The sequence below is a fragment of the Haliaeetus leucocephalus genome, unplaced genomic scaffold (assembly GCF_000737465.1).
Source record: "Haliaeetus leucocephalus isolate CR32 unplaced genomic scaffold, Haliaeetus_leucocephalus-4.0 Scaffold866, whole genome shotgun sequence".
Classification (NCBI taxonomy): Eukaryota; Metazoa; Chordata; class Aves; order Accipitriformes; family Accipitridae; genus Haliaeetus; species Haliaeetus leucocephalus.
This window is the reverse complement of record NW_010973302.1, coordinates 950,398-973,530: the sequence shown is the minus strand read 5'-3', so window position 1 is coordinate 973,530 and position 23,133 is coordinate 950,398. Positions and strand designations below refer to the sequence as shown.

At 45.3% G+C, this 23,133-nt stretch overlaps 2 protein-coding genes across 4 annotated transcripts; both read left to right on the top strand.

The window, feature by feature from the left end:
- The first annotated feature begins 31 nt into the window (after positions 1 to 31).
- Positions 32 to 4,325, top strand: IER3IP1 (immediate early response 3 interacting protein 1). Its single transcript, XM_010582993.1, has 3 exons — positions 32 to 156; positions 1,932 to 2,033; positions 2,946 to 4,325. Exons 1-3 carry the CDS (start codon positions 66 to 68, stop codon positions 2,999 to 3,001), a joined length of 249 nt encoding a protein of 82 aa, XP_010581295.1. The 5' UTR covers positions 32 to 65; the 3' UTR covers positions 3,002 to 4,325.
- A 2,380-nt stretch (positions 4,326 to 6,705) lies between these two features.
- Positions 6,706 to 22,476, top strand: HDHD2 (haloacid dehalogenase-like hydrolase domain containing 2). Of its 3 annotated transcripts, XM_010582991.1 has the most exons (8): positions 6,706 to 6,943; positions 7,505 to 7,622; positions 9,485 to 9,586; positions 12,232 to 12,440; positions 14,896 to 14,980; positions 19,580 to 19,796; positions 20,186 to 20,249; positions 21,260 to 22,476. In XM_010582991.1, exons 2-8 carry the CDS (start codon positions 7,609 to 7,611, stop codon positions 21,361 to 21,363), a joined length of 795 nt encoding a protein of 264 aa, XP_010581293.1. In that variant the 5' UTR covers positions 6,706 to 6,943; positions 7,505 to 7,608; the 3' UTR covers positions 21,364 to 22,476. The 3 variants fall into 3 exon arrangements, with proteins under 3 accessions (XP_010581293.1, XP_010581294.1, XP_010581292.1); XM_010582992.1 differs by lacking the exon at positions 7,505 to 7,622 and having other exon boundaries at positions 9,481 to 9,586; XM_010582990.1 differs by lacking the exon at positions 6,706 to 6,943 and having other exon boundaries at positions 7,502 to 7,622.
- Positions 22,477 to 23,133: the final 657 nt, after the last annotated feature.

The following is a 23,133-nucleotide window of genomic DNA, read 5'->3' as shown; positions in this document are numbered from 1 at the left end:
CCCGCCCCGCCACGTCCCGCTCGGCCGCCGGTTCCCGCCCCGGCGGCGCATCGCGGCGGCGGGGCATGGCGTTCACGCTCTACTCCTTGTTGCAGGCCGCGCTCCTCGTCGTTAACGCCATCGCCGTGTTGCACGAAGAACGCTTCCTCCGACACGGTGAGCGACGGGCCGGACCGGGCCAGGCCCGGTCGCGGCGACGCGTCGTGTCCCGTTCCGCTCCCCCCGGCCCGGCTCGGCCCGGCGGGGCCTCCCGAAGGGAGAAGCCGCCCGGAGCCCCGGCTGGCGTTCCCCGGTCGTTGCGGCCCGGCTCTCGGCAAACCCGGGGATGCCCGGGGCCCACCGGGCCGCCCCCCCGCCCCCCCGCCGCCGTTCCTTGCCGGTGCGAATATCAGCGTGCAGGGAACGGCTCCGGGGCTTTCGGTCTTGAATTTTCTGCCGGTGCGGTTGATGTCGCTCCTGTCGTTGCTTTGTCTCTTCCCCACCCCCCCCTTCCCTCCGTAATTTTCATTTTTTTTTTTCCTGTGCGTTTCTACTGTTTCGTCTCCATTTGTGCCGCACGTCGGGAGGATGTCATAGCGTGAGATGGTTTCTTTCATCGCATTGTGCCTTTATTTTTTTTTTTGCGAGATAGCGCTTCTCAGGCTTCGCACGTTCACGCTCGCGGTTCTGCGGTGCCGAGGAAGGACCCCTGAGGTTGGGCACCCTTGTCCTTTAAAAGAAAACAAAACCCTACAAAACACAGAAGAACCACAGACGCGAAGATCTGCCAAGCCCCAGAAAAAAACCTAATTACCTATGGGCCAAGGTTTCCCCCAATTTCCCGATCTGGAGAATCCTGACTTCTCCAGGTCAGGCTGAGTTAGGATTTTCTGCGGAAGAGCGGAGAATTATCCCTTTCTCCCGCTCCCCAGCAGGACTCGCTGCGAGGGACTGGCTGGGTTTGGGGTTTTCTTTTGCTTTCCTGGTGAGCAGCAGCTCGAAGAGAAGGGAGGAGATGTGGGGACTAACCGGCCGGGTGAAGCCGCTTGTCAGCCCCAGGTGACTCAGGAATAACTCCATGCTCATCCGAGCGGGAAGCAGCGGCTGGTGAGGCAGAGGATTCGCTGACAGCCTGCTGCCAGCAGACTGAGGGAGGAAAAAAAAAAGTTGGGGGAAAAAAAATAATCACTCATAAGTTGTCTCTGGAGAAAAGAAAACTCGCAGGTTGGGAGTTTTGCAGCTTTGAGTATTGAGAGCCACTCCCTGCTCCGCTCCGCTCATCCCCAAATGGGTCAGGGCTGCGACCAGCAGGACTTGAGACACCGCCAGTCCCCTCACTGGGACCACAGGTTCTGCCTCCCCACAGCGGGTAGGGAAGGGCTTCTCCCTTGAAGGGCTTTGTAAACCTGCAGTACTTCTGTCATCCTCTGAAAAGTTCTCAAGGCACTGGTTTTTGGTTTTTTTTTTTTTATAGCAGTTACAAAAATCATCATTCCCATTTGGAATTTGTGCTGACTGTTTTCTGTCCTGCAGCTTGTTTCTCGGTGCTGAAGCATCACTTTGCACCCAACCACCATTTGCTATTTTATCTTCTGGTAAAGGACTGTGAACAGACGGTAGTTTGTTTGGTTTTGTTTTGGCGGGGGTTCTGTTGAAGCCCAAATAAAGTCGTTTGTTTCTGTGGCACGTAGGGTACAGCAGTGTATTAAAAAGGTAAGGGTTTCCTTTACAGAACAGTTCATCTGTCATTACTGTTGTGTTCATTAAAAGGTTTAATGGTTTTCAGTATATTGTGTTAAAATCTGATCTTGAAATAAAGTGAATTGGTTTGTAGTTTGTTTTTCTAATGTTAGTGATAAACTTAACCATATTCATTGACATCGCTGATAGCATTTGTTGCATGGTTTTGGGTTTTTTTCCCTAACCTGTCTGGCTGTTTTTGTGTGACACAGTTGGCTGGGGAAGTGATCAAGGGATTGGAGGATTTGGAGAGGAACCAGGAATTAAAGCGCAGCTAACGAACCTTATTCGATCTGTACGAACCGTTATGAGAGGTGAGGTGACAGCCTTTTGTTTAAATACCATTGTCTGTAAAGTTTTGTTTCTGTGCTTTGATGAAGTAACATCAGTATTTTGACTCTCTTTTACCAAACTGCTGCTATTTCTGCTCGTCATTTCCAATCCATCCTTCCTTTGCACGAGGACTCAGTGTAGGAGGGCGCAGGTCCCAGCTAAGGTGCCCTGATTCTGATAAAGTGTAAAAAAAAAATACCCTGACTCTGGCTTGTGGCACTGCTGCTGCATCTTGTCTTTCCTCAGAGTTTGGGAGCTGGGTGGGGGAAGCTTGGCGATCAATCAGAGCACGCAATTAGCTTCACCCTGGCTAAATTCAATTTTGTGTGAAGTACCTGGTGAGGGAAATGTAATTCGTGGGATTCTTAAAGGTAAGCCAGGCTTACGTACCTCAAAGGATGGGGAAAAAACCAGACTCTTAATTTGTAACTTACTGATAGTTTTTCACTTTAAAGCACAGGACAAATTCCTTTTATGGGTGATGATAAAGGGGATGTAAAAAGTCTTGTCTGTCTTGCCTACCACAGAGCAAAAACTGATACATTTCTTCTAAATCACAGCAAAGCCAAGGGTAGAAACTGACTTTGAGGCGGTCTAGTTTCATTTGGAGAAAAGGTTCTTTGGGTTAAAGTTAAAACATGATGGGCCATAGAAAAATATTTATGCTGTTGCTTCCTACCAATTTTTAGTGTCCTAGGCTTTGATCCTGGCTCCTTCCACTCATCCTGGTTTTGCATAGGAAAAATAAGTGTATTTTTAAAATTTTGATTGTTTTTGCTCCTTAAAAGGTAGTCTCCCAAGATAATGTGAAGTTCTGTCACTTTGTGACGTGGAAAAGAAAATTTTCACCATTGCTCTTCTTTTCTTTTTTTTTTTTTTTTTTTGTCCTATAGTGCCATTGATAGCAGTGAACTCCGTTACGATCATTCTCCTCCTGTTGTTTGGTTGAAGATACCTGGTGAAAATCTTTTGGACATCCAAAGAAGCGAGTTGCTAACCATCACTGCTCTGAGTTTTCTGGGATCCAGCACGGTTTAGCTGTCAATTTGACATTCAACTTAAAATAATAAAGACACTATTTCTATTTATCCTATTTCCTAATGTTCACTTGCAGTTTCATTAATCAAGATAATGGGATCAATGCAACGACGCTGCAAATACATCGGACTATGACAAATTCTGTTGCTGTCTGTTAGTAGCGTTGACTGTTAAGAGTAATGTGTCGCAACATATTGCAATGATTGTCAATAGGATGCGTTTTTTAAATGTCTCGTTACTCAGGGATGAATCTCCTTCAGTACGCTTCCCAATTTATCTTTAAATTAAAAAAAAACCATGGTGTTTTTTATTTCAGTTAATACCAGAGTACTATTTAAGAGAATACAAATTAGGCTCTGAAAACATGTTATAAATTATTGAAGTACGGTTGTGATATTGAAGGAGATAAAACTAGCTGGGTAAAATCCTGATTCAGTTCACATTGCAAGTCGAATGTTCCTGGTTTGATTGAGACCAGGATTTTTCTCGTGGTGTTAGACTTTTCAAATCAATAAGGTTTCATGCTGATGGTGAAGTAAGTTGAAAATAGGTGCAATTGCTATGCAAAATCTAAAAAAGCTTTACCTGAAGCTGGGCAACTCTGTGTTAATTTAGACTAGCAGGTGGTATTAGCGATTAGCATTTGTTACTGTTCTGTCAAGGATTATTACACTTTTTTAAATGTGTGTTAAACTTCTGCGTGGTGATTAGTGTTGGAAGTGGGGAACCATTTGTATTCCGAGCTTCTTGGGAAACGTGGGAGGGGAATACTGTGCCCTTTTCAAATGGAATTCTTTGTTAAAAAACAGCAAATTTGCAGCCTCTTCTGTTACTGCTGCTTCTTCCCCCGCCCTCCGTCTTCCTCTGTTAAATTAACAGCTTACTGAAATTGAAACTGTGGGTATGATCTTGCAGTTCTGTCGCAGAGAATATTGCTAATTGCTTTGGTACAGATCTTGTCTCAATTAAGACTGCTGGGTTAGGTCAGATGTTATGTAGCAAGTCTGAATTGAAGAAGGCCAACTCTCATTCTTTAGAAAAGTTAGAAGTCTTAGGTCTGTGCCTCTGCTAAAGTGTTTTAGCTTATTTTTGAAGTGGGGAAGGCCAAAGGAAACCTGGCAGTTTCATTATTTTAAAACAGCTTAGTTTAGTTTATCATTTCTTCTTCCGACATCTTGATGACTAAAGCATACGCCGTTGTGTACAAAGATAAATCTGTAAAATGTGTAAATTAATTTAATGATCCTCAGTTGCAGTGTTTTGCAGAGTAGAGTATATCCAGGAGGAGAGTTTTGTGTTGTTTCCTTTTTCTAGTGAAAACTTGTAAATAAATTCTGAATTTCTAAGTTAAGCACTTTCTTTGATATCTTGCTCTATATTGGTCTACGGTGGGAGTATTTCAAAACTCAGCTGCATCCTGTTCCAGATACCAGTTACTGTTCTTACATGAAATACTTTTTTTCTCATCCCTGTGGCACTTGGAACTATCATCTCTTTGCTATGAAGCTGTATTTTGGTTTATGTAGCAAACCTAATGAGCCAGGGTAACGTTGGCCAGAGGCAGAATAGGATCATGCTAGCCTTTGAATTCTAGAGTAGGTAGATCTGTTATAAAAGTATTTCTTTAGAATAATCTTTGTGTAATTCAGAGGTGATGAGGGTACAGTCTGGATTAGTTACTTTCATATATCTGTCTTTCGTGGTAACTGGACAGTGTGTATGTGGAACAGATAAAACACAGGTGTGCAGGCCTTTTTTTGTAAAATCATTGTAAAAAAGCAGTGGTAGGTGTTTCCATTGCTGATGCATTCGATTGGAATGCTGAATGGTTTCAAGCACAGCTTGCCTACCGTTTCCTTTTCATATATATTGACTGTTAAAACACTAGTTCTTACTAAGATAAAAGCCAGTACTAAAGATTACAACCAAAAGATTTAAAAACAGGCGAAAAGTGATTTTTTTCCCCATCTTCCTGTCCCTTCAGAAAGGCCAGAGTTTTCAAAGCATAGCTTAGAGCACATGGGCAGATCATTTCAAAATCAATTAGGCACATGCAGTAAAAAGGAGCAGCGGTTCTGTGCAGCAGGAATCCTGCATTTGAGGCAAAACTGGGACGCGTTTTACCTGGCAGATGCAAAATAGTGATTCAAAGTGGGGCAGCAGCTGAAGATCAGGTCTCCCAGGTAATGAGCAGAGAAGAGGGCAAAAGGGCAGACAGCAGACAGGCAGAGAAAGGACTGCAGAGAGACAGCAGGGGAATAACTATGCTGCCGCTGTCTCCTCGTGTGGCTTTGAGCGGTTCTGCTGTGACCAAGTTCAAACAAGGTGAAGCACTTCAAGCCTGGCCAGGGCTTGGGCTCTTCAGTAACAGGGAACGTGCAAAAAAGTTTCCGCTTGGCAAAGAGCTCCATGTACAAAGTAGCCTGGGCTCCAGTAGTCACTTCAAACCACAAAGCTTTATCACTCGTACCTGCCACAGAAATGACAATAACCAGAACATTTTACAGGTCAGGATGAGGACTGAGACTTCCCAGTGTAGAATAATTGGTTCTAGTAAGGGTGTGTAAACAGAAGATGCTTTCGTGGCAGTCAATTGCAGTGTGGTGGTACCAGTCGTGGCTGGCTGTGTGGGGAAAACGAAGCTTGTGGGACACTTCACAGAGCTTTTAGTGCAAATACAGACAGGAATAAGGGATCAGTTCTGTATAGCTGTACTGTTAAAGGTTTTGTTTTGAAGGGCATGGGGACAGGCGGAGGGAAAAGTAAGAAGACAGTGGGTTTGTACACAAATAAATGAATCTCAAACTCCGTTTAATTAGCTCTGACATGTCACCTTAGGTTGCACTGTTACGAATTCAGAATTGTACTATCTTATATACCTTGGATTTTTTGATGTACCATCACGATCTGAAACTGTGAATGCCGATCATACTTAATTCACTGACGTGCCCTCGTTTCTCATGAAATCCTAACTGCAACAGCTTAAAACGCAATTGCCTCTGAGCACGTTTTCTGTACGTTGCCTCTCCTGCAGATGAGCACGGCCCGCTCTGCTGCCACCACAGCCCGAGCGTCGTCTCCACAGCCTGGGCCTTGCTCCTGCCACGGACGAAGCGCAGTCCTTACAGTTACACCCCTCCAACAGAGCGGCTGGAGCAAGCTGAGCCTCCAAACGTCCACCAACACCTCGCTGGCCGGCTTCAGCCGGGAAGCGCATAGAAGCCGTACCACCCCCAGATAACTGGGGGCCCCACCAGCTCCTCCTTCACACCCCCTCAGCCTCCAGCTCCGGGCGACAGACCTGGCCTCGGCATCAGCCGCCTCAGCTCCCGCCGCTTCCCGCCTTTTCCTCTGAGGCGCCGCGCGCCCTCTGCCCCTCAGCGCCGCCGTGGCCCCCGTCGCCCCGTCGCGGGCTGCCCGCCGCGCTGCCTGTCGGCGACTGCCGGAGCCCAGCCGGGGACACCGGCCCTTGAGGGCTGAGCCCCCGCCGCGGGTCCGCGGCTGCGGCGCCGGTGGTTAGGAGGGAACCGGCGCTCGGTCGGGCAGCCCCGGCTCTGCGAGGACCCCGCGGGGTGGGCCGAGGAGGCGGCGGGCAGTGCGGAGGGGCGGCTGGAAGCAGGTTAGTCTCGGGGAGGGCGCCGCCGCTGTAGCCGGCACGCTGGCCTCCCCTCTCGTCCGACTGCGCCCGCCCGACTTCTTCGGGCGCGAACGGGCGGGCGGTACCATCCGCGTCACGGGAAAGGGGAGCCGGGCGAGCTCGGAGAGTCCCTCTCCAGAGAATGGACCGGCCCACCTGCCCGCTTTAAACTGGCAGAAAGAGGCCGTACCATTTCCTCGGCTGGGGGGTGTGGAGGTTAGTTGTATCCTCGTGCCCTTTCCAATATGGCGAGGGAGGGAGGGAAAGGCATCCGTCCTCGAAGGCGTTGTGGGGCAGGGGACCAGTCCCGGGGCTCCCCAGCGAGCAGGGAGGCACTCGCTGCCCCCGGCTCCTCAGGGGGCAACGGCAGGCCCGCGGGGGAAGCCGTGTGGGCTCTCTGCGGGGCTGGGTGGGTGGCCCCGGAGCCCGCAGCCCCACTCCCCTCAGCGCCTCCTGACCCGGGCCCGGGCCGCTCTACTGCCTTGTCCTGGGGCTCGTCAGTGGCTTCAGGGGCTCCTGCTTGGCTGCCTGGCCTTCGCTGGGGCCCTGTGGGGTGGGCCTGCCGTGGGGTGGCCCTGCAGTGGGGTCTGGGGGAGAGGAGGAAGAGGAGCCGGGGGAGGCCGGGCCTGCGTGGGCAGCGCCGGGCACCTTTGCCGTGGAGAGCAGCCCCTCCGTGGCTCCAACGCTTCTGTGCCATTACAAGCCTTCCCGTAAGGGGCCAAGGCCTCTTTCCCCGTGGGTTGTGAGCATCTTGTTGCGTCCGTGTACGGCGTGTAGGTCCCTTAGACTGCCAAAGACCAGGTGGGAGTGGAACTGGATGGTCCCTCGTGTGCTGACCAGCCTGAATTATCATATGGCTTCATCCTGTTGCCGTAGCTGTAATGCCAGGACGAAGGTGAGGTTCCCCTGATGTGTTGGGCTGCGATTACGAAAACTGAGGTACTGAAGCTTTTTGGGACTTTCTTGCTAGGCCATGAGCTTTATACTTAAAATCAGCTGTGCTGAAAACTGGTCCTGCAAATAACTTCCATACCACCCCAGTAAATACACTGCGAATAGGAGAACCAACGGAGACCTAGGGTAGAAGAGGAAGAAGAAAAAATCCCATTTCTGCTAATCTAGGTTATTCTGTCCCTGTCCTTAGCTGTGCTATCTGTGCAGGCATGGTGCAGTTGCTCTGCAGTCATGTGTCTTTGGCTAGAGAATTTATATAATAGCACCTTCTTCAGTCCTCTTTTTAATCTCTCTCAGCTCTCAAAATTCCTTGTGCCAGAGTTGAAGTGCCTGAGGGAAGAGAGGTTTTTTTTGTCATGGAGATAATGTGGAGTCATGCAAATTCCATTTCATTCAGGCACTTTGTCTGCACTAAGTATTTTACTCAGAGAAGGTGTCTTAGAAACCTGGTGCCCTCTTTTCCCATGCAATTGATGAAGCTCCCTTAGGAGTTCTGTTATCAGCTTTGTATCGTAGACATTTAACCTTGGCCTGTGTAGGAAGAGACATACTATAAAATAAGCATTTTTATATTTTTTTCTTATTGCAGGGAACCAGCAGGAATAATGAAAGTGGAATCTCAAAGTTTTCTGTGTGTGTCTTGTACCTGAGACATCAAGTTCACATGATCTTGATCATTGATAAAACTGTCCTGATAGAAAATTAAATTTATTAAGGCAGGTTCTAATCATGGTGTTGACTACTCTGCCTGTTTTTTTAGAAGTATATACATGTTACTTGTTCTGCCTGTAATCAAACCAGCTCCAGAATAAAATCATGATGACTTGCTAGTGATGACAGATCAGATAGTCATTATTGTCTAACAGAGAGGAGAAAAGCTTCCATATTGGACGTTTGCTAAGAAATAACTCAGCAAACTTGCTTGTGGAGCAAAATACAGCACTTGCAGCACACTTAAGGAGAAGTACTAGTTTCTGAAGACAGCTTTTTAGCCAGGTGACTTGCACATGACCTCACTGTTTTCTTCCCCAGTGCCTTTACCCTTTGAATGCTGGCTTCTATCTTGGGCTGAGTCTCATGTACCTATTTGTGTGACACAGAAGCTTGCTGTAGAAAAAATTCTTGACTGTCCCCTTTGCAAGAGGAGGGAGTAACCCTTTGGGGTGCTGAATATCTGTGAGCCCTGAAAGCTTCCAGGCTAACAGTCTGCAAATTCATGCTGTCACATAGATAGCCAACCACCGAATAGGCTAAAAGTTGGGGCATCTGAATTGTGTTGTGGGCTAGATCACCCTAGATCTTGCTTACAAAAATAAAATTAACAATATCCACTTTTGCAGAGCATTTTGAGCTTTATAGTCAGAGCACTGTGTCATCGCTTAGTAGTATTATATTTATTTTTACTTGAACAGCGCCACTAGTGTCAATGGGACTTGCCGAAATGTGCTTGCTGAGGCCTTGAACCAGCAATACCAGACCTAATGATCCTCTTCTCAACAGCCTTAGTTGTTTAGAGAATTTTTTGACATGCACAAATAAAGGCACTTAAAAACCAAATAGCACCTGATTTCCATATATAGAGTCTTTGGGAAAATACCACCCCATCAATTATGTATTTTTTTTAAACACTGCCTTTTATTTCTCTGTCTAAAGGGGCCCATTTAATACTGCGAGTAATGTTCTGAGTAATACCGGGCTTGGCACAAATGAGGCGCTTAACTGAGTTCCTTATTTTTATTATCCATTGTCTGCTAACCAGTTTTTTGTTGTTTCATTTATTTGTCTTTTCCCTGGGGAAGGAAGGATGGCAGCTCGGCGTGCGCTGAAAACTGTCTTGGTGGATCTCAGCGGCACACTTCACATTGAAGACTCAGCTGTGCCAGGCGCGCAGGAAGCTCTTAAAAGGCAAGCTACCTTTTTTGATTTCCTCTGATAGGTTATATCAGCACCGTTTGCACAAAGACTCTTCTTTAAGTAAATGGGCCTGAGGCTTCTGCCTTTTTACGCTGTTGTCGATGAGCAACTATGTGGCCAAATTCTGCTTTTATTTATACCTGTATTAATACCAAGAGAAATCAGCAAAGGGCCTAGATACTGAAAAGTTGCCATATATCATCTGAGCCCCCACAGCTTTCCTAAGTTGCTCTCTAGGTCTTATCTAAGTCTTTTCTAGATAGAAGAAGACTTAATATTCAGAATGTTTCGGCTAATTCATACGGGATTGCAGCCTTAACCGAAGTGGAAAGTAGTTAAATTAATCTGAATTACCCTATGTACACCTAAGTCACTTCAGCTGAGCTGTTCCTCGGTGCTTTGTTTAACTACAGAACCCTGATTGTACGCCTGAGCCCTTAGGGCTGTGGTGAGCTAGAGTGGAATAACAGAAAGAATAGCTTGGCCTGGTGAGCAAGGCATCCTTTGCAGAGTTCTCATTTCATTTGGTCTTTCAGCCAAGGCTTTGCTTTATTATTTTTAAAGTTTTTTTCTGCTAGGTAAACAACCTCAACTGTTTTTTAGTTGGAGAAACATTTGATAATACAGCCCATCTTTTGTAGGAATTTCAACACATTATTAAGCAGGACAGTTAAGTACCTCTTTCTCTTCTGATGAAAGGGTTCCTAAAGAAACTGAGGCATAGTAAAATGACTTAATCTGGCCGAGTCAGTGGCAGAATAGGATACGCCATGCCAGGGACCTTTGTACTGTGTTATGACACTTTTCCTGGAGAAGGCATCTTGCAATGGGTGAAGAAAAACACAAAGTGATGTATGCTGTTGTGGTGAGGGAGGACACCTTAAGATGCTGGGAGAGTAAGAATTAATCAGAGGAGAGGAATAGGGTTGAATTAAGGATGAGAAGTTTTTACTGGAGTTGTATTGGCTGCTTAGATTTTTATAAAGCTGGACCGTTGCTCAGAGGAAAAGTTCACAGAGGGATTAGGAAACTCTGCATTTCTTTTCACAAATAATTCTGTGGAAATAATTATCTCTTAAAGATGTAAAATTGCAAGGAAGTAAAAACTACTAAAGCATTGGGTACTCATTCATTACCTTTTAATTTACTGGACCGTGTCTGCTTGGTGTTTCATGATGCAGGGAGAACTTGTGCCAGGTGAGAGTCAGCGTTCTCAAAAATCTGTATCTATATGAAGCGGTGATGCTGTTGAGATCTGTATCTGTCTGCTGCTCAGTATCTGTCCTGTCTGCTGCTCACGTCCAAACCCCCAGGTGTTAGACTGGATGGAAGAAATAGATTCTGTAGAATCAGAAGACAAACTGTTTTCTAAAGCCACTGATTGTCTTTTGTCTTCTCTTCTCCTTGATTCCTACTGAGCCGTGCTCATGCAGGCCCTGTCCTGGCTTTGGCAAGGGAGGGGGCTAGCGAAGGGATAAGGTGCAGAGAATCTGGTTTGTCAGCTTCAACCTGCTGTCACAGGTATGGAGAGCAGGTGTCATTTCACTGCAAGGAACAGCCAGGTCTTTTTGCTTAGAGGTTTGAAAAAAATGTTTTCTTGTGCTCTTTTCTGCTAATCCATGTCATTGGCCTTCCTAAATAGAAGCTGAAACGATTGGCATGCATCTTGCTTAGGGAATAAATGGATAGATTCAATTTTTAGTGTTACTTCTCAGTACTGAGATCCATAGGAAAAAAAACCCAAATATGAATTTTTATTTTATTAGCAACCAGGGGAGTTTTTTACCAGTTCATACTTGTGAAGGGTCAGCATATCTGACAAACAAGAGAAAGAAGAAGTGGCAGGAGCAAGCAAGTCTCAGCGTTGACCAACTTTATCCTGATGTTCTCCATGCAGTCCCGATGCCAGAGTTTGTTTCTATAGCAACAAACAGAGAAAGTGATGGTGGGGGAGTAATTAAAGGGAACGCCGTTGAAATTGTCACTTAAAATTATTTGATTGTTTGGTAGCATGCATTGTCAGTGTAGGGCAATAATGTGGTTTTATGTGATATTGGTGTTCCTCAGTAAAGGGAGAAATGGCTGCAAAAGCTGACATAAAATTGCCACACAGGTAACACAGTCTCCTAGAGCATCCTGCATCTCTGAATGAGCCACAGCTGCTGTGAAATTCACCCGGCATGTGGAGTTCAATATATTAATTTAGCAACAAGGTTCTTTTGTTTATTTATTTTGGTTCAGGATGCTGTTGATCCAGAACACAGGGCTGGTTTATTATCTAGTTTGAATTAAAAGGCTTTTCAAACTAGTTGTTGATCATAGATGTGTTTGCTACTGCTGTGAAGATGGAGTTTGGAGTCACCATTTTCCTCCAGACTTTTCCTGGTAGAAGCAAAGCAGGGGAGACTTGGTCTTGTTCTGGTAGCTATAATTCTTGCCATCTGTTGCACATTGTCCTCCAGTCCACAGAAGTTAAGAACCTCATGGTTTTTGTGTGGCACCAGTACTCTGGGATGTATACAGTCTTTTCATCTGCAGCCTTTAGACAAACCATCTTTTTTCAGTCCCAAAGAGACGTTCGAGTGTGTAAATAGAAGGATGCTGTGGCCAATTTGCCTTTGCTCTTCATTCATCAGGCTGCGCAGTGCTCCGGTTACTATTCGATTTGTGACGAACACAACAAAGGAGTGCAAGAGAGACCTGCTGGAGAGGCTGACAAAACTGGGATTTGACATTGCAGAAAATGAGATCTTCACATCTCTGACAGCAGCCAGAAATCTTCTGGAGCAAAGGCAGGTGCGGCCTCTCCTCCTGGTGGATGATAGGGCTCTGCCTGATTTCACAGGTGAGGTGGTCAGAAAACAGCATGGTGGATGTTACTGAACAACTAAGGAAACATAATGCTCTCTGTTTTGTAGAATGACAATCATATATATACCACTAGCCACGATGAAAGCTGAAATGTGGAACTCTCCAGGGTCATAAAGGTCCGTCCTTTTTAAATTAACATTCAACAGTCTGAAGTCATAGCTTCTTTGAGGAGTAGTGGAAATGGCAGCCAGAGCCTTCAAATAGTCAGCAATTTGGGTAAAACTCAATACTTTTTATTAATTTCCAGTGTAAAAAAAAGACTAATACTTCTCACTAGATCATTGGAGATTTATTGCACTTACCAGTGCTGATTTGTTTTACAGCAAGGATGTGTCAACTTGTTGGAAATCAGGTTTCCCTCAGCTATTGCACAGAGGTTTTGCTTGTGAAGAGCTGAAAAGCCAGTGTGTAGATGTACGCAGGAGGCTATTTTCCCTTAATAGATTATTATTAAATGTAAAATCTCCAGGTAGTTATTGTTACTTATCTTGTATTGAACATCTAGGTCTCACTCCATGTACTTTGATACCTTAATTGGTGACAGAAGGCTCATCACCCTGACTTCTCTAGATTATCATCTCTAAAGTCCTGGTAAAAACTTGCTTTACTTTCAGATGTTCCGATTTCCCTCCCTCAACAGTAAGAGGGGTAGATGATGATAAATTCTAACTTGGACATGTCTGGCAGGTGCCTGAAGCTAGGATAGTTAGTCCTTGACTTAACCACATCGTTGTTTCAACAGTAGTGAAGGTACCCACGTTTTTAACATACTCAGAGTTGAAAACCATATATTGTATATTCAGTCTTTCATTTAAAGGCAGCAAAAATGTGGATGGCTTGCCACTGCTCCCTGTCCCTTGCCTTATGAACTGAAATCCTTGTGGCTGCGTAATTTAAGTAGGTTCTAATCTTGCTGGGAGCTAGACATTTCCTGTTAAATTTTAGTGCCATAGTCTAGTCAGTAATCTTCAGAAAGATAAGTGTACAGGAGAAAAGCCTCTGTGGGCTCTGAGAGCAATGAAACCTGATAATCTGTTCTGCCTAACATCGGATCCAGAGAAATATGCCCCCAGCAATATTCTGTATTTGTGTTCTTGGGAAGGCTTTCTTGGGTCGGAAACAGCAGAGACAGCAGCTATTTCACTGAAGGCATTTAAATCAGTTTAATCTCCATGTATTTGGGATCTTTCCATCAGTTTTACAGTAGCTGATGCTAATTTTGTAAAAGACGGCAAAAAGAGATACCAGCAGAGTATATTGGTGGCGTTATTTGTGATTGTTCTGTTTCTTTTTGCTGTGAGCGGTTTGGCTCGCATTCTGTCAGTGCTGCTCTTGAAACATTTAAGTACAATGGAGAATGCTTTAAATTCCTCTTAATGGCTGCTATCGAACTGTTCTTGGCTCATCTCTCTATAAAGTTGGTCACAGATGGATGAATGTAATCCATTCTTGGTTAAAGGACCCAGATGCCTTTGGGTAGTTTCACAAATCCACATGGCATCTCTGAGTGTACATTTTGCTGTCTGAGCTAACTGAAGGACACGCAGCAGGAGACATCAGCCAGCAGGCTGCGATGAAACTCTCTGGAGACCCAGGAGCTCTGGTTGTCCCAGTAAAGGTGTAGAGGATATGCTGTGTGAAGGCAGAAAAAAACCCCAGCAAGTGCAGGATGCAGCTGGTAACTTAACCTGTCATAAACAAAACTCTCTGGTACTCGTGTTTCTCCTGTAGATGCTACTCTGCTTCCATTGCTGGTTCTGTTCAGAGGTGGCACTGCCATGTAAAAACAGCCATGCTCCTCCAGAGCAGTGCAGGACAAAGGAGGTGCAAGCTGTTCTCGAGGGGACTAATCCACATTAAAAAAAAAAAAAGACCTTTCAGAAGAGCCAAAACTAATCTAGTGTAACAGCTTCTAGGTCATGCTGCAATACCATCTTTGCTGTCATAACCAGACTGATACGTAGAACAAAGTCAAGCTTTATACCCTAAGTGGAGTTTTCTGTGACTAGGGGGAATAGAAAAACTGGATGGAATTCACCAATCTTCCTGCTTTACTGTCTTACAAAGTAGATAAATATATGTAGAATGGGATTCTCAGATAACAGAGAGTCATTCAGTTAAAAAAGTGATTTGTGTGGTCTGCTGCATTTCAGTGGAGGCAATGAGAGAATCACTGTTCAACAGTCGCTGTTAAGGCTATCCAGCTGCAGAGTTGTGTTTGTTGTGAAGGATAGCAGAGTCTGGATAGAACAACACCTTTTCCACAGACACTTTCTTCATTTCTAAAAGACATAAAACTAGCCTATGTGATGTGTCTGTGTCAGAAAATGCTCGTTTTTGCTGTAGAGTGATTCATTGCATTTGTTGACTGTGTACTGCTAAGTATGAAGAAAATTCTGTTTGCTCAGAGTAATATTTTGATTTTCCAGGGATAGCCACTGATGACCCCAATGCAGTGGTGGTAGGACTGGCTCCTGAGCACTTTCACTATGAGATGATGAACAGAGCGTTTCGGTAAGTCAGCCCCTTGTGGCTTTTTGAGTGGCGGCTGTCTTGTGCTGGGCTCTGTACCTCCACATGTGTGAGGAAATCCTTCTCGTATGGGGAAAAGAGGGTGGTAGCAATGTCACAGTTACATAGCATGATTATTGTGTCTTCCTCCGTGTCTGAGAGAGCACCACTAACCATGAACTTCAGGCAGTCCAGCCCTGGTTTTCATAGCTTTCAGTCTATAAGTAAACTACAGAAGTACAGTCACGGTTGTCATTGAGGTGAAAAAGTTAGCAATGCTTCAAAAGGAATACACAAAACCAAGGATGTTGGGACGTATTTAGGAGACAGCTTCTATGTTCAAACCTCGGCCTTTGGAGCTCAAATATTATAGGGAAGGAAATCCAGTATTTAGGGCAGATTATTCCTTACCTACCTAGTGCAGGATTTCTAGCAATATCTTCTGAAGCGTTTTGTGTTCAGGAATGCCCAGCACAATATGCTGGGCTAGATGAACTATGGATCTGATCCGGTCTGTCTTATTTCTAAAGCTCTTTGTTTTGTGTGTTGATTAAGGGGTAAATCAGATAAAATTTATCTGTGACTGTACATGAGCGAGGATGCAATAGTCTGTGCAGAAGTGCACAGCCATGCATCCTTCCCTCTAGTGCTAGCTCAGCACAGCACCCTTGATTTTAACTTGAGCTGCAAAGACTTGAACACGGGCCCGTTGCTGAGTTTAGCCCTGGTGATGTGCTTTTTGTCTGTTGTGAAAACCACAGACAAAGGTCATCTGAACATGCCCCTTACACTGCACCCCAACAGAGCCTGCCATGCCTCCCTTTCATTTCACTGGGAGCTCTCTGAGCCCACTGTCCTTCCACAGCGGTTTGGGGCGAGCTGGTCGGCCTGGCCTTGTAACGCAGGAGGAGCACCCACTCCCAGCTGCGGGAGTGCTAACCCCCATGGGCAGCTGGTAACTGACTTTAGTGCTGTCTCAGAGCTGAAGAGGACATCTTGTCACACGCTGGGTAATTCCATGCCGTGCTACCATACATGCAATTAGTCCTTTCCACTCTTTGCTCATGAGGTGATGGCTAGCACACAATTTTTCACCTTGGAATTTGAAAAAAACCTGATCTCAAGCCCCTTAATCTGTCTTTATGACCACTAAATCTGAAGAGGGAGTATCAATTACTGCTCACCAGTGTCTTATGGAGGCTCCTTGGAGTAGGAAGCCAATGCTGTCCTTATCTGCATGCCAATTCTGTGTCATAAGAACATGTATTGACCCAAACTGATTCTTGGGCAGCGTCATTAGTGCATGTTGCCAATGATGCCATTGATTTTAGAGTTTTACAGCGCACTCATGAGTGGACTCTAATTTCACAACTGCGTGAACTTAAACCATCATGTATTCCAGTGCTTACATCATTTTATTTATCGATATTTCTGTCACGAATGTATTAGCTGTTGAATGATAGTCGTTAGCTGCCTCAGGCTGGAGACTGGAACACTCGCAGCAAGAAACCAGTCATCACATTCAGAGTCCCTGAGGACTCCAGGCTTCCCCAGGCCAGCACACAGAGGAAAGCCTGCAGAACTGGCCCCGCGGAGGTGGGTGAGGTTGTCCCAGCCTGGATTTGTTTTTTTTGCGTTAAACACAGAATTGGACACTAGCTCTGGTGATGGAGGGAAGGTGCTGAAGGCCAAATCCAGTCCCTTGCAGTGGGCGCGGCATGGCCTTGCTGCCCAAGAGAGATGTATTCAGGGGGTAGCATGGAGCCTGTGCTGCCTGAGCATCCTATATCCAGGGCTGTCTGGGTGGTGCAGCTGAGTATTGAGCCGAGTCCTTCAGATCACCTTGCCTTGTGCAGACGCATTCCCAGCTGCTCGGCTGACTTGTCTGCCTGGAGGAAGATTTCATTCATCCTCTGTGAATCTGTCCTGGATTTGCCTGGTCTTTTCCTGGTCCTGTGTTTCAGGCTGGGCAGAGGCCCTAGGATGGGTTCTGTCTGATCTTTAACATCTCACTGACTTGTTCTGGGTTTTTCCCCCAGCCCTCTATTGAGGGTAAACTGTTTCGCTGGTGTCAGTTTTGTTTGTTCTAATGGAAATTCTAACTATTGGCCACATTCTCTTCTTCTCAAGCCTTGTGCCGTGTCCGTGTTCCTTGTCCTTTACTGCTCAGATGATTAAGTCACTTGGGATTTGCATTGCTCGCAGCAAAACTCTAAGGTGAATCTGATTAAATGCAGGTATCTACAGTGCCGATGCCTGTATCTGAGCTGGTGACCTGGGCTCCTGAGGGAGAGAGGAGGTGCCTGTGAGGCATCATTCATTTGTCCCCTAGTGGTGCTTAAAATAGGACAGTTGAACTGTGCCCTAGAAGTGCTTTTTCCTCTCCACTGACTGTGAAGAGCCCAGGCTGACTAATTATCTGGTAGGCAACTACTCGGTTGATATCCAACATTAGGTTAGGTAAATCTAACCCAGTATGAGTCCCAAAACGAGATACGCAGAGTAAGGCCATTCTCTAGGCACCATTTGAAGTGACTGAGACTAAATTTCTCTTTTTGTATACATGGGATTTTGATGCTGCATTTAAAGGAATTCTCTCAGGTGAGATCTTTCCTGCAAACTGCTGAATGTAAGTGGTTGTGGTGCTGCTGTCAAATTAAATTTTTCTGTATCCTAGAGGCATCCTCCCATCGTGAACATATCTGGCTGCTCACAGATACACATGCCAGCTCTCTTCTTGTTGAGCTTGCTTTGGAAGGCATTGATTTCACTAGAAGCATTTTGTGATAATTAAGTGAAATGAAATATTATCATTTATGTACTGCTCAGAGTACCCAGGCTGCTCTGCAAACATGTGGGAAGGAGGAGACGTCCTCGAAGGAGCATACAACTCACCTAGGCCAGCCTCTTTGAGCAGAGCCACAGCAGAGCTCCAGAAAGGCAGTGAAGGGGCAAAGCAAGATTTTGTTTGTTTTCTTAAAGGCGTTTTTTTGGTAAATCAGGCAGGGTTAAGAGGAATAGAAATCCTCCTTTCTGCCCTGAAGGTAACGGCCAATGTTTCTCCTCTGTCCCCCAGCTTTGCTAGACTGGAGTCGCTTCGGTACCTGCAGAAGGTGCTGTAAAATTGAATGGGAAGCGTTTGGCAGTCATTACCTCAACTTTTATAGATCCTGTCTGGAGGGCTTTTGTTGCACTGAAACCGAGGCTGGGGAGGGGGCGGACTGCAATAAAGTTGCTGTGCTTGGTAGCACCGAGAGGATTCCTGTAGCGCAGCAGCTACACAGGCTTCCCTTTGCTGCAGGACAGGTAGCTGATGTGTCTGCCATAAGGAAAAGCTACCAGGCAGGTAACAGAAATGGAAGAATCAAAGATTAGGTCCAGATTCTGTGAAAGCAAGCCCTCTTAAACTCCCTGAAGTGGATCGACAGGGGTGACAGGGTAGCGAGGCTAAGGAGGCGCTGACTGAGGTTGGTGGATTAACAGCGGTTTCTTAATTACTTCTTCCCTTCCGTTTTTCCACCTCTCCAGACAATCCCGTGTTCTGTGCAGGTTTTTAACAGGTAGGTCGGCTGGCAGGCAGAGATACTGTCTGTGGAACCCCGAGGAGGGGCAGAAACAGGCCCGTGTAAGGTGGGAGGATCTCAGCTGTTGGCAGGGAGCAGTTCCCAGTCTGTCCGACCACCGCTGCACTCACTTCCCAGGTGCTGTGCCCAGCCAAGACCCTCCCGAAATGCCGCCATACCGAGCATTATGACCCTTGTTTCTGTGGCCCTTTTATTGTGCTCAGAAGTGTTTGGAATCTGGTGACTTGTTGCTTTGAACTATCTGGAATTTTTGGTTCCCAACAGCGAGGAGCCCAAATCCAGCTTTGTTTCTAAAAGGCTCAGTAATAGTGCTGTTAACTGGGGAATTTGGTGGGACGTGAATGCGCCTAATATCTTTGTGCCTTTTCGTGTAACTTGTTACTGTAATTCCTCCAATGTTAAAATATAAAGTTAAGGTAAAGTGATTCACCTTCTGCTTGGGACTCACCTGAACACCCGTCTCTGATGGATACACGTAGCTGTTTGGCTGTTACAGGTGACGCCAACAGCCCCAAGAACTGCTGGGCTGCAGATTTCCTGGCAGCAGCAGCCTGAAAGCACCGCTGTGTTCTCAGTCCAGGCAAGGAGATCAAGGCTGTGGCCATCAAACTGCTACCTCCAGCCACTACCCGTGGTTAATGTATTTTAAAATATTTGCATGGGGAAATCAGATGGGTTCTAATGTTAGGATGTTTGCCTTAGTGAAAAGTGAGGCTGCTGAGAGTAATGGACCTAAGTGCATGAGAGAGAGAGACAGGATTTAAAAATAGTTACCTGTTAAAATCCTCAAGGTAATAAATTCTTTATTTGGGGGATTTGTTTTATTAGCTGTTTCTGGGGAAGAAAAAAGGAAGGAACTTTATTTAACTCTCCAAATAAATGCTAGCTTGCATTATAATTTGGGGCTTCATGAGAGTCAGTGTCATCAACTCAAATGAAAGCCAGTTCAGGCCTTCAGCTGCAAATATTGGGGTTTTTAAATTTAATTTTTGTACTTCCTTCTTCATCCATTCTTTAGGTTGATTTTGGATGGGGCTCCTCTTATAGCTATACATAAAGCCAGATACTTCAAGAAGAAAGATGGCTTGGCTCTGGGACCCGGACCTTTTGTAGCTGGGCTGGAATATGCGACAGACACCAGAGCGACAGTGGTGGGGAAGCCGGAGAAAACCTTCTTCTTAGAAGCTCTGCGGGGGACTGGCTGTGCCCCGGAGGAGGCCATCATGATTGGTGACGTACGTGGGGACCAAATACCTTATCACCTGCCCGTTAACATAGTGCTTATCTCCACCGCGTGTGGTGCCTCCCAAATGCCACGAACTTGATGTTTCTGAAAGTACTGAGATTAAACGAGGGGTGAAAATCAAACCATCAAAACTGGCAGGATTTAATGTGTAGTCCATGGGGTTAGTTCTCTTACTTCAGTTGATGTTCGGTCAGGCAAAAAGCACGTAGTAAATCATTCCCGTGACAGTTTGTCTAATAGGCAGCTAAACGATTTGGGTCCGTGTAGCTGCTTTTAAGTGGCTGGTTAGTGATGTGCAAAGCAGAGAATGTCATGAAAAAACTTGTTAACAAATAGTGTCTGTGACCACTAACCAGCGGATTTCCTGTTCTGCCCCAGGACTGCAGGGATGATGTTGGTGGTGCCCAGAACACGGGCATGCGTGGGATTTTGGTGAGGACTGGTAAGTGCTCGATGGAGCGGTCATTTCGGGAGACAGTGGTGCGTTCAGTGATGTAGTACTGGCAGCTCCCGTGCCCGAAATGAAGGTGCGCTCTGAGCCCTGGTGCTTTGTAGAGGCCTGCTGTTCCTGTGGTTTGTTACACCGAGGGGCTGCTGGGAGACCCCGAGTCCATTGCCCTGTGCATTTTGGGGTGAATGCAGCAGATCAGATACATTTCCTCGGCTGCAGTGTGGCAGCCAGGCAAGTAGTAGACTGCAATTAAGTCTGGATAGGCTGTTATATTTAATGTTTTGACAACAGGGCTAGAGCACAGACCCAGAACTGATAGCAGGATGATATAAAGTAGTAGATGGGAGTGGCTGATCTTGTAGGTGTGAATTTTTTGCTCTAATGACTCTAAAATCCTGAGCACTAATCAAAGAACAGAGAGAACTGTTACTGTGACATCTTCGATTGCCAAAATCAGTCACAGCAATGTAACCTCTGATCGTTCAGGAACTCTGGTGATATTCCCTAGTAATTACACTGGTAATTATAAAAGTCATTTTGCTTCAGACAAAAGTGGAACCTTAGGGGACTGACAGGTATTATCAATGTTACTGATGGCACCATGGACTGGGTAAGGTCTTTCTGAGGTGGCAGCTGCTCGCACCACACAGTCCATGTTGAAAATGAAAGCAAGTAATCGTACTCTTCCTCATAAAAGCCCGAAGGGAAGATAACATTATTATTTCAGGAACCTACAACACAAATACCTGAATAGTCAGTGAGTGAGTAGTGCATAGGTAACACTAATTCTGAACCAGAGCTACTCCTGAAGCAATCTGCAGTAAGGGTCAGTGTTTGTTTAGGGAAGATTTTGGGGGATGTTTGTTGCAGGAGAACCTCAGATGAGCAGTTCTCCTACTGTGTCTGGTTGTTACTGATCCGAGGAGGGACTGGAATTTCCAGGGAAAAAAAGGATACTCAAAGGAGCTTGGTAAATACATCTTTTTGTGAATCTGTTACAGGTAAATATCGACCAGCGGATGAAGACAAAATCAATCCGGCTCCTTACTTAACCTGTGAGAATTTCCCAGAGGCAGTGGAACACATCCTAGAGCGTCTGCTATGAGAAAGGGAATAGTTAGTTTGAAGAAACATCGGTCTTGCATCATTTCCTTTCCTCTTGCTTCAAAAATTAAGGTCACAGGATCAGTGCATGCATTGCATCAGAAACCTAGCCGTAAGCTCCTTCCACTCGAGTTGTGAAAGGGCAGAGGATGAGTGTGGGTCCCGGAAAAGCCCCTTTCCTGTAGTAGTTTCACGAGGACATGATGAGGGACCGTGGACACCCAGCAGGTGAGACAGAAAGGTTACTACCAACACAGCTGCTTTCCTGAACAACGTAGGGAACGTGGCAGAGAGTTCTGTTTATTTTCAGTTTTCAAGAAATAACTGATGCAAAGCCCTGTCTGGAAAGTGTCACATTCTTCTGCTGAATAAGCTAAACTGAAAAAACCCACTGGAAATACTCAAGTAAATAAAGCTCAAAGACTAATGACAGAGCCTTAGTCAGCCTGTAGTGATTTCACTGAGTATGCCTCTGCTCTGCTGTAATTTAAAGGTAGACATTATGCACATTTAGAAGTGACTTTTAAATTAAAATATCACCATTGTTTAATAATAACTACTGTTGATATCTTTCCTCTCATTAGAACAGATCGTGGTTTTGTTTTTCAAATTTTACATAAAATTAAAACTGTCAGCATTTTACAGATGTTTTAATTAGATGCTGTTATTAAAAAGAATGGTACAGAAACAAAAATCTGGTATTAAAAGCCTTAGAGACTGTGAATTTTTAAAATTAGACTTCAGCAGGGTCCTATTAATGCTACAGTTGCAAATTTTCACTATTGTTGGGGGTTTTTTTGTTTCTTTTTAATGTTATGGGAAAAATCCTTTACAAGCCATAGGGACAGATTCCAGTTTTTACACAGTTGGTTAGTAGAGCTGTAAAATGAAATTTAATTCTGTAGTATGCAGTGCTTCTCCTATGTGCTAAATCCCCCAATATGAACCAACTTTGTAATGATGGTAAATAGCTTTTCTGGTCCATTTGCAAACTGTAATAATCAAAGTCCTTTACAGTTGTTTTACAGTGCTCCTGAGTGTTAAATTATTAGATTGTAATTATACATTACTGGAGTAGTGACCTTATTGAAAATACAGTTTTGTGTTAATGAGCCATGCTCGTTCTTGTTAAGAAAAATCATTGTGATGAACGAATGGGAAGCTCTCCTTACATGAAAGAGCATCTATGTGCAGTCTCACTTGGTGGGTGGTTGCCTACATTCAGATTTAATCACTGTCCGAGACGGAATGTGTGGACAGAGTAGACTTTGTAGTAGAAACACAGTAGAAACAGTAAAACCCCCAGGAACAAAAGCTGTCTTTAGATACTGTTTGTGTGCCCTCATAAATTATAACCTACAATTTTGAATAAATTCACACATCTAGTGTTCATGCCAACAATTCTGAACCCGTGTTGGTTTCTGCTTGGAGTACGTCAGGGAGGGCTTTGGCCCATAGTCGGAATCAGGTTCAGGAGGCAAGAGATCTGTTAGCAAAATCCCGTGAAGACATTTCCCGTAAAGGCTTCTGACAACGTGACTGATACTGGAAGAAAAAGAGACTGTCGGTGCTTCAGAGGTCCTGGAGTGTGCTGGAAAGCGTGCAAGGCTGTGGTACGTACTTAGAAAAGCAGCTGCAGACAAGCCCGTGCAAGGAGAACACTGGGAGAACTGCAAAGAGGGTAACTAACTCTCTTGGCAAGCAAGAGGGAAGGTAAGAGAGAGGCAGCAGTGAGAGCCGAGAGCCTAAAAACATGACTGATTAGAATTTC

Excerpts from the sequence above, each read along its gene's own strand:
- HDHD2 (XM_010582991.1), top strand. Across the intron at positions 19,797-20,185 it reads AGGCCATCATGATTGGTGAC|GACTGCAGGGATGATGTTGG; the intron begins GTACGTGGGGAC and ends GTTCTGCCCCAG. Across the intron at positions 20,250-21,259 it reads TGGGATTTTGGTGAGGACTG|GTAAATATCGACCAGCGGAT; the intron begins GTAAGTGCTCGA and ends AATCTGTTACAG.
- IER3IP1 (XM_010582993.1), top strand. The coding sequence starts at position 66 with ATGGCGTTCACGCTCTACTCCTTGTTGCAGGCCGCGCTCCTCGTCGTT. Across the intron at positions 157-1,931 it reads AGAACGCTTCCTCCGACACG|TTGGCTGGGGAAGTGATCAA; the intron begins GTGAGCGACGGG and ends TGTGTGACACAG. Across the intron at positions 2,034-2,945 it reads TGTACGAACCGTTATGAGAG|TGCCATTGATAGCAGTGAAC; the intron begins GTGAGGTGACAG and ends TTTGTCCTATAG.